The sequence below is a fragment of the Narcine bancroftii genome, chromosome 9 (genome assembly GCF_036971445.1).
Source record: "Narcine bancroftii isolate sNarBan1 chromosome 9, sNarBan1.hap1, whole genome shotgun sequence".
Classification (NCBI taxonomy): Eukaryota; Metazoa; Chordata; class Chondrichthyes; order Torpediniformes; family Narcinidae; genus Narcine; species Narcine bancroftii.
Window position 1 is genome coordinate 121,681,776 of NC_091477.1, and position 10,513 is coordinate 121,692,288.

Consider the following 10,513-nt stretch of genomic DNA (forward strand, 5'->3'; position numbering starts at 1 on the left):
GTAGCAGTGAGAAGAGGGCATGGCCTGGGTAGTGAGGATCCTTGAGGTTAGAGGCTGCTTTCTTGTAGATGTCCTCGATGGAGTGAAGATTGATGCCCAAGATGACAATGGCCAAGTTCACAGCTCTCTGTAGTCTTTTCCTGTCCTGTGCATTGGTGCCTCCGTACCAGACAGTGATACAACCGTTCAGAATGCTCTCCACCTGTAGAAATTTGCAAGAGATTTTGATGACTTTGGATATCTATCGCTTCCGACTTTAGTGTCGAGAGGAATTTCAACCTCAACAATTGTTGATTCATTTCTACTCACAGATGATTCCTGATGAGTCCCTCCAGTTTTGCTCCAGGATTCTCTGGTCATTATAGCGTTTGTTTCCCGCGAAATCTTGCTGTCTGCACATTTTCTGCTATGTTTTCAGAATTATAAAGGTGACTGTACTTAATTTACTTAGCCACAGAGAGTCCTGAAAGTGCTAAGCGCACCAGGAAGCATCTGCAGAGAAAGAAATGTTAATGGTTTTGGATAATCTTTCATCAGAAGTTGGCTGTTAACACCAGTGCTTGGTTGAAGTTGAAGATCATTCATTCTGATGAATGAAGAGAATGTTTTAAACCTCGTTGAAGCTGTAACTGCCTCTCTACTGTGTGTGGCTTGCAGGCATGTTTGCTCCAACGCAGAGAACGGAAGGGATCTCCACATCTGACATCATCACCAGAATCGTACGTGACTATGATGTGTACGCCCGGAGGAACCTTCAGCGGGGTTATACTGCCAAGGAGCTGAACGTCAGCTTTATAAACGTATGTATTGGTGGTGATGAGTAATGGGATGAGGGGAGGAGCGATTAGAATGCTTCCAGCACTGCACAAACACTGAGAGACATCAGTAGGACATCTGACTTGTTCAATGGTTTGTTTATCATTGATTGGGCGAAAGGACCAAGATGGGCAGAAGGCCTGTTTCTATATTTACCGCCCAGACCAATAATGGGAGAGTGAAGAACCAATGTGCATCCTCCTTCCACTCTCCCTGCCCCACCTGGTCTGTGCATCTCATGCACTCCCCCACACACTCCTTTGCCTTTCCTCACATGAATGTCCATTCTGGACATTGCACATTCTGGCTTGGAAACTTGCACTGTACCCTCCCCTGTCTATGTGCTGCTACTAGAGCAGTGAAGAATTGCTTGAGGAAATGGGACAATGCAAGAAACACCCCTGCTGCTCTGCGATTAGTCACAATGGAGGGTGTCAACCCAAAATGCTGACCCTCCCTTTGCTTCCGTAAATGCTGCCTGACTGGAATATAATGCTGACACCTTGCAAAGCTTTGGTAAGACCATGTTTGGAGCAGTATGAGCAGTTTTTGGGACCCCATATCTAAGGAAGGATGTCCTAGAGTTGGAGAAGATCCAGAGAATGATCCTGGGGTAAATGTATGGAGGGCGTTTGATGGTTCTGGGGCCCGTACTCTCTGAAGTTTGGAAGGATGGAGGAATGGATTCTGATCAAGACATACTGAATATTGAAAGACTGGACCTGGAGAACATATCTCCATCAGTGGGAGAATCTGGGACCAGAGGGCACAACCTCAGAATAAAAAGATGTCCATTTAGAACAGAGACAAGGAGAAGTTTCTTCACCCAGAGGGTATTGAATAATAGAACATTACAGCACAGAAACAGGCCATTCAGCCCTTCTAGCTTGTCTGAACCATTTTTCTGCCTAGTCTCACTGCCTGCACCCTGTCCATAGTCCTCCATCCCCCTCCCATCCACATACCTGTCCTAATTTTCTTCAATGTTAAAATTGAACCCACTTTCACCACTCGTTTCGCACCCCCACCACTTTATGAAGATGTTTCCCCTAATGTTCCCCTAAACTTTTCCCCTTTCACCCTTATCCCTAATTTTATCTCAATCTGTGGAATTTGTTGCCGGAGACAGCTGTGGAGACCAAGTAGACTTGGGTAGACTTAAAGGCTGATAGGTTAGTAAAGGCATCAAAAGGCATGGGGAGAACAGAATTGAAAGAAAAAACAGCCAGTGACCTGGGTTCTAACCCGCTGTTGTCTATCAGGAGTATGTTAAATCTGTGTCTGTTTAGGTTTCCTCCAAGTGTTCCTGTTACCTTCCATGTTCCAAAGACGTAGGGTTAGTAGGTTAATTGGTCACATGGGTATATTTGTGTGGCACAGGCTTGTAGGCCTGAAGGGCCTGTTACTGTGCTGTATCTAAATTAATTATCAGTCATGAATTGAATGGTGAAACAGACTTGATGGGCAGAGTGGCCTAATATTGCTCCTACATCTCAATATATTATGTCCTGCTGAGACCCTACAACTGCTTGTTTTTTTGCCCCAGATTCCAGCACCCCTCCCACTCACTGCCTCTCGTGCGCTCTCATCTTCCAGGAAAAGAAGTACAACCTGCAGGAGCGCGTGGATAAAGTCAAACAGAAAGTTAAGGACGTGGAGGAAAAGTCGAAGGAGTTTGTCCAGAAGGTTGAGGAGAAGAGCATTGACCTGATTCAGAAGTGGGAGGAGAAGTCGAGGGAATTCATCGGAAACTTTTTGGAGATGTTTGGCCCTGAGGGAGCCTTGGTGAGCACCTGATATCAAACAGAATGTAAATAGAAGCAGGAGTAGGCCCCTCTCACCTGCTCTGCGTGTCTGTTCTTTCCCTCTTACTTGCACTAACTCTACGTCCCTTGATTACCCACTGTCCAAAATTCTACCAGTCATTACTTCGAATATTCTCATTGAACCACCACAGAACTTGCAGGTTTCCCAAATCCTTGACCTAAATGATCAGCTCCTGAATTTATGACTGGCCCTTGTTCTAGATGCTGCACCCATGTCAAACCCTGTAAAGAGTTTTGTATGCTTCAACACATTTGTGCCTAATTCGGACAAACTCGTAGACCCAGACCGCTTTATCTCTCCTCATTGAATATATCCTTCCTTATTTCAGAGATCGGATATGTACATAACGCTTCAGATATGGTGACATGGTGATATCTCAACTAATACCATGACCTAATAGAGGTCTGCAAGATTCTGAGAGGCATAGATAGGGTGGACAACCAGCGCCTTCTTCCTAGGGCAGGAACAGCAAACCGAGATGACGTATGTACAAAGAGAAGGGAGGGAAGATTAAGGGAGACATCAGGGGTAAGTCTTTTTACAGAGCTGTGGGGGGGCCTGGAATTCCTTGCCAGAAGTGGTGGTGGAGGCTGAAACATTAGGGGCATTTAAGAGACTCTTAGACAGGGACATGGATGGAAGAAAAGTAGAGCGTTGTGGGTAGGGAGGGTTTAGTACTTTTTTTTAAGGAATATATGGCTTGGCACAACATTGAGGGCCGAAGGACCTGTACTGTGCTCTAGTGTTCTATTTTCTATAACTTCAGTAAGATGTCTTATTTTTGGACTGTTGCAGTGGTTCTCAACCATTTTCTCCCCACTCACATACCATCTTAGAAATCCCTTGCTACCCACAAAACACCTATGCCATTGGTGCTCTGCAAGGGATTACTTAAGGTGGTATGTGAGTGGGGGGGGGGGGAAAAAGGCTGAGATTCACTGTCCTAGAACATGGAACATTACAGCACAGTGCAGGCCCTTTGCCGCACCATGTGGTGCTGACCTATGCAAAGCTACTCAATAAACTAAACTTCCCTACCTCACACCCATAACCTTTTTTTCTTGCATCCATGTGCATAAGGAGTCATTTAAATGTCCCTGTTGTACTCGAATCGCATTACATTCAAGTCCAACACTTCATTTTCCAAAGCCACCCACCCCCACTGTTCCCATCTGCCCATCATCCCTCCCTCATCTGGTTCCAATCATCACCTTTCTTACTTAATAGATTGCATCTTCTGCGCCTGTCTTCATTCTTCAGCTCCCAGCCCCTGTCGCCATCTCCATCCTTCTCTCCCCTACCTGACTGCCAATCAACCCTTCCTCACCTGCTTCCACTAACACTGGATAACAAATTTTTTTCAAAAGGTTTGCTTCAAGTTGAACACAAAGATCGTTTCAAATTTGCTGTATCAAGTAGGAAATTAGAAAAACATTAAACTAACTTTTATTGAATTTAGCATGTTTAATTGCAGAAAGATGCTGACACATGGCGTTAGTTCAATTGACCTAAAAATGTTTTGAAGTTGATTTTTGTTTGCACTTAGCATCTGATGCCCCTCGTGTCAGTGCCCAATAGTCGGCCAGCATTGATGGATTCCATTTGCCCTGATAGTGCTTTTCCATGGTCGCAATGTCCTGGTGAAACTTTTCACCATGTTCATCACTGACTGTACCAAGATCAGCAGGGAGGACGTCCAAGTGCAAATGCAGAAAACGAATTGTCAACGACGTGTTGCCCTTCATAGTTTTGTTTGCTTGAAGCTCGTTTTCAATCAGCTGGTGCTCAAGAAAATTCTCAACCACATCTTTAAATGCCTTCCAAGCATGTCCAGGTCTGAGGCAACATTTGCATAGGTCCTGCACTGAGTGCATGCCCAGGCAAACTTGGACTGACCAAAACAGCTGGCTCTGTGGGCAATACAGCCATTCTCCAACGTATGTCCGAGTTCTGTTCTGACCAACCGGTCGGATCTCGAAATGGACATAAGTAGGACGTATGTTAGCAAGGCATGAAGAATACCTGTACAGTATTCTTTTATCCGAGTCAATATATAAATAGACTTGGCTGTGGGTCGTCACAGTTTTTATCTTGGTGGGTTGAGGGGCAGGAGGTTGTGGGGGGAGTCGCACGTTTTAAGAACATGCTTAAATTTGTTTGGATTGTTTGCTTTTTTTTTCAGCGTAGATTTGACGATACCAATTTAAAGCTTCCTGAGTTTGTCGATCAACCTTGGTGAATCTTTCCAGATTCTGGTCCATGCTTTCCAAATCGGCAAGGGCTTTATTCACTTGTGAAAACATATTTGCCATCCCCTTTACAGGGAACTTCCTCTGTGGCTCCTCCTCCTCTTTCACTTCCTCTTTCCTCCTCTTCAAGTCTTTCTTCTTCTATTTCGATTAACTCTTTGCTGGTCAATTCCTTTGATTCAAAATCTAATAACTCTTCCACATCTTCCACTTCGACTTTTAATTGAAGAGTTTTTGCGAGTTTCACCATTTTCTCTTTAATCTTGTCAAGCACATCCTCTTTATTGAAGCCTTTAAATGTGTGTACGTGGTGTTTGAGACAGTTTTACAAATTCCATTCCTGCATTTTTTAGTCACATCCACCCATGCTGCTATGATAGTCTTGATGCAATCGAGTGTGTTGTAATGTTTCCAAAAATTGCACAATAATTGCTCCTTTATCCTTTGGCTGAATGATAGAAGTTTATGTATGCAGTATTTTTTTTGGTTGTGTACGGATGGTCGTAAGTAGGGGAGAGGCTATATACCAGTGGACTTAAAATACGACAGGAAATCACAAAAATAGTGTTACGGGCCCAGAGGCCCCCAAAACCCAGAAGCAATAGAAATTCACCAAGACAAATGGTTACTTAAACGAAAGTTGTTTTTAATTTTCTTTAAACTTAAAAACAGGATCAAACTTTAACTTATTACTATTAACTTAATCCCCTTCTAATTCTAAGTTCACTTGGCTCTCCTGCCCTGAGACAAGATTTTGATGTCACCTCCCAACATGGATACTGTCTGGTTGGCTGAGTTTCTCCTGCATTTAGTTTTTTGCTTTAGATTCTAAACTCTGCAGTCCCTTCTGCCTCTATTTGTTTCTCTCCTCTGTTTCTGTCCGTCCCCAATCCCTGCCAAAATGTTACCTCCAAATCCATGTACTTTCATCTTAATCAAGTTAAACTTTATTGTGATCTGATTGTATACATACAACCTTTGAAAACCATCAGGTTGCATCTCTGGACCATAGCGCAGCGCACGCGCGCGCGCACACACACACACACACACACACACACACACACACACACACACACACACACACACACACACAAATGACATGTATTACATAGCAATCCAAAATAAATATAAAAATAATTTACGAGTTTCCAGGATTGTTCAACAGTCTCACCTCCTGTGGGAAGAAGCTGTTTCCCAGCCTGGAAGTCCTGGTTTTAATGCTCCTGTACCTCTTCCTTGAAGGTAATGTCTCAGTAGGGCCTTTTCACTCCACAGTGTAAAATGAAGATTCCCGGGAAATTTTAAAAGGGTCCGTGGCCCTACCTCGTAGGTGTGAAAAAGCAAATGGCCAAGCAGGGAAAGCTTCATGACGTCAGTGCTTGCATGCTGCGTCCAAAGGCGATTAAAATTGAAAGATTCATACCTCCCGACAACAGCGGCCGTTTTGGCCCGACGCCACGGCAGCACAGTGCTGGATGAACGGCCGTCCTCGTTAACCATAATCCTTCACGCATCTGGATTTCCCAGAGTGGTTCCAGCTGTATGAGGGGATATGGGAAACGAAGCCGGCCATTCATCCAGCATTGTGTCGCTGTCGTGTCGTGCTGAAGCGTGTGGGGGGTTGCGGTGACGGGAGGCTGGGGGAGGGTGTGACTGACAGACGGGAGGGAGGAGAACTTACTCTGTGAATCATTGGTTGGAGGGTGGGGCTCCCCAAATTGCCAGGGAGGGCAAATTCCTGGGAATTTGGACCAAGGTGTGAAAGGGTCACCGCTCGCCTGCAGTGCGTAAACAGCCAATGGATACTGTGGCCTCGATGGTAAGGGCCCTCTTTAAGCACCACTGCCTGTAGATTTCATCAGTGGAGGGAAGGGAGACCCAGTGATCTCAGCAGTTTTAATCACCTTCCGTATCGACCTCCAATCTGATGCTTTGCAGCAGCCACCATACCACACGATGATGCAGCCAGCAAGAACATTCTCTACTGTGTTCCTGGGGAACATGGTTAGGATGGTGGCCAATAGCCTTTCTCCCTCAACTTCCTTAGAAAGTACAGGCACTGGTGCCCTTTCCTGACTAATGAGGAGCTGTTATAGGTCATCATTTATATGGAAGTCAAGGAACTTCGTGCTCCCAACTCTCTCCCTCGACAACAGAGCCATTGATATATGTAGTGAGGAGTGGTCCTTGTCCAAAATCATCTCCTTTATGTCTTGTGTAACCTCATGTAGCACCTTATCGGAAGCTATATACATCACATCTATTAGTTCCCTCTTGATTATGTGCCTCACCTGCAAGTCAACCTGTTGCGATTCATGCCCAAGATCTGCACAACAGTTGCAATCTTTAATCATGTTTATTTTATTTCTTGCTTCTCCTCTAAACTGCAGAAGCACATGCTGAAAGAGGGCAAAGGTCGAATGCTACAAGCTATCACTCCGAAGCAGAGTCCAAGCAGCAGTCCGACCCGAGAACGCTCCCCGTCACCTTCTTTCCGATGGCCTTTCTCCAAGACCTCTCCACCTTGCTCGCCCAAACCAGGCTTGGATGCGACAGGGTATGATACCAGCGACGACGACACTGAGTGAAGGTTCTCCTCTCTCCTCCTCCCCTGAGTCTTCCCCACACCCCCAACTCCCTCCTCTAACACTTCCCCAACTCCTGCCCTCAGTTCTGTCTGGTAGTCTAGGAGGCTACAGAACTGGGTCAAGCCTTGCTTCACTGTCCAAGGAGAAGGTTTGAACAAATGGGCTTCAGTTAGACTTGAGAATTAAAACATTGAAAGCCAATCATTTTCCACAGGGAAGCAGCTGGAAAGTTATGCAAACTGGGTTTTTTTTGTAGCATGCTGAACTATTTAAAAAGAAAGCTCCTTGGAAAAAGTCACAACGTAAAAGAGCTGCGTATTACACCTTGTGCTACATCTCAGCAGTCAGGATTGCAGGTCCAAGCTCATGCCTATCTGTGTGTATGGAGGGTTCCAACAACCTGCCAGCCTGCCCTATTGCATCAGATAACGGTGGTCAATCCATGCCTATCACAGACAGCTGAATTGTCCTGCTCCAGATTTCAACAGAGCTGCCTCAGAGCCCCTGTCTCTGGGATGCTTCAGTGAGCAGTCGACTGCAGGACACTGGAGTAATTAGGATGGGGGATAAGTGGAAGTGATGCAATGGGAAATGCTGGTTAAAGAGCAAATTAGGCAGATTTTCAGAGATGTGTATCCTCTATGTGAGATGAAACTAGGTGAAAGATTAGGGAACCGTAACTTTACCCAATCCAGTTGGGGATTTGCTGCCATGCCTCCCCTCCCATAGAGCAGTTGTGATTCCTTCCCGAACAAAGCCACACTCTGTAGATGGGGACAGGATGCAATGTGGGCTGCAGATAACCAAGATCAGCACCTAGGTGAGACAACAGGGCTGGATCTGAACCTTCCATGGGTTCGACTGCAGGTGGCTGGAAACAGCCTCAGTGATCTCTTTTCAGTGATTCAGCTCAGCAGTGAGGCTCTGAGTGACTGCACTGTAACAATGTTAGCTACAGGCTTCTCTGGCACTTGAGTTCTCAAGCTTTTTTGTACTTAGGAAGCACCAGTGTAGCTTAGGCGCCACTTTTCATTGGGTACCACTTGTCTATATAAAGAAAGCCACCATGCTTTTAAACATGATGAATCAGAAGGGCTGAAGAATTCTGCGGCTTAACCTGTTCCATATCCTGTATGTGTTGCAAGATGATATGGTGCAGTTAAAGTGAGGGATCTGTCTGTTGCTTCCACACTTGTTTATGGCTGTTTGCAGGTGGGACTAGTGTTTACACTCGGAGTTGATGGGACTCCAGTCGGTACACACCCAGACCCCCGATCGTGCTTCAGAAATGGAAAGTGGCTGGACGTACAGAGTTAGAATGTCGATCCCATGAACAGCAGGCAGCCACTGTCCAGGTGCGCAGCAGTCTTTCTTCCAGTCCTTTCTGTTCTCACCTGCAAGGTATGAAATGAAGCTTTAATCTCTCTCTCTCTGTGATGCTGAGAGATCTTCAAACCTCCAGAGAGTTTTGCGATGGTGAAACGGAATTGGTTGGTGATTAGCCTGACAAGTTGGAGTTCTGAGGGCATTAGCACCAGCCTCCAGTGGGCTCTCCCGTCATGACTCGTTGGATTCTGCAGATGTTATCCTGTGGTCATATTTATTTTTGACTTTTCAGGATTTTGTTGAAGTACCACCATATTTTTTAATTAAAATGAGAATTTTTAACGACATCTGCACTGTAAATACAGCAGAGCTGCGTTATCACTGTGTTCTTTGCTCGTACCCTGCAGCAGTGGTGTACAGGTAGTCTGCAGCGCTGTCCACTCCACCCCTTGTCTGGGGTGCCGAAAGGTGCTTTAGCAGAAGTGTAATTTCCCCCACCACCCCCCCCCCCCCACCACAGCTGGGGGGATGTCTCCGAGCACTTCATGACCAATGAAGTATTGTTGCAATGTTGTAAAGAAAGACCACCATAAAGTCCCAGGTAATGGGCTTCAGTCTCTGTGATTCCTGCTCTCGCAACTCCCTGAGTTTCCCCAGATTTCCCTCCCCAGCCATTCCCCGTACTTCCCCATCCACTGATGATGGCCTGGCACCCAGCTTTGGCAATGCACCGATCCAGCTTGTTGGAGGTTGCCACTGTGGCCAAGAGATGATCCCCTGCTGCCTATTCGCCGAGCACCCAGGGTCCAACACTCTCCTGGAGTTTAGTGGGTTCCTGCCAGAGTCACCTGGTCACTGTGCCAAGGACCTCACCACAGGAGCATTAGACAATGGGATAGTTCAAGGAAACTGGCTGAGAGTTCTCCAACAAATCTGGTAATCAAGGGGGTGCCATATCCCAACCAATGAGCAGCCTATTTGCCAATGAGGGTGCCCCAGTCCCTCCTTACTGAGGTTCTGGAGATGGAGACATCTGTAACCAGGGTGGGAAGGGGTTGTTCTCATTGTTGATATTGAAAATAGTCCCAAACTGTTCAGTCCATCTCTTCACGATTAAGTGGGGAGGGGGGTGAGAAGCGTTGGTGATGTGGCGTGAAGTTCTGTGTGTTTAATTTATGCAATGGTCAAACTTTCTTGAGACATCTTTATGGATCATTTTAATGTCAACCACATTTGTTTTTTAAAGTGCATCTTTTTACAAATGTTAAGACTTCTAGAACATTTTGTTATCCAATTCAGTGGGAGGTGGGGAAAGAGTTTAATTTAAAAAATATATATATTGAAATACAACAGATGTGGATTTGGCTCTCAGTTGAGGAATTTTTAAAAGTTGCATGTTGTTAATCAGTGCGTTTTATGCTGAACTTTTAATTACCAATGGCTGTTAAACAGTGGGAGATTGTCTGATTAAACCACAGTGTTATGAAGTTCTGCCTCTTGTCTGCCAACTCTTGTGTCAACCCAATTATCTCTGCTGGTGAGATTTTCATTGGTGGAGACTAGGGACAGAGACCAGGGTGGTTTGCTGCTCACAACAGTGACGCTGCCAGAGCTGGTGTAACAGGGGAGATTTGTTCGAGGTATACAACATTATGGTGGGTATTGATAGAGTAAATGCAAGCAGGCTCTTTCCACTGAAGTTGGGTG

The 10,513-nt window shown here is 45.6% G+C and overlaps 1 protein-coding gene across 2 annotated transcripts in view; it reads left to right on the forward strand.

The window, feature by feature from the left end:
- Window positions 1-10,293, forward strand: part of pcyt1aa (phosphate cytidylyltransferase 1A, choline a) — a 32,401-nt gene extending 22,108 nt beyond the window's left edge. For both annotated transcript variants that reach the window (XM_069897575.1, XM_069897576.1), the window contains exons 7-9: window positions 658-800; window positions 2,413-2,601; window positions 7,283-10,293. In XM_069897575.1, the coding sequence (XP_069753676.1) occupies window positions 658-800; window positions 2,413-2,601; window positions 7,283-7,480 (530 nt within the window). In that variant the 3' untranslated portion in view covers window positions 7,481-10,293. The remainder of the gene's footprint in view (window positions 1-657; window positions 801-2,412; window positions 2,602-7,282) is intronic.
- The last annotated feature ends 220 nt before the right edge of the window (window positions 10,294-10,513 follow it).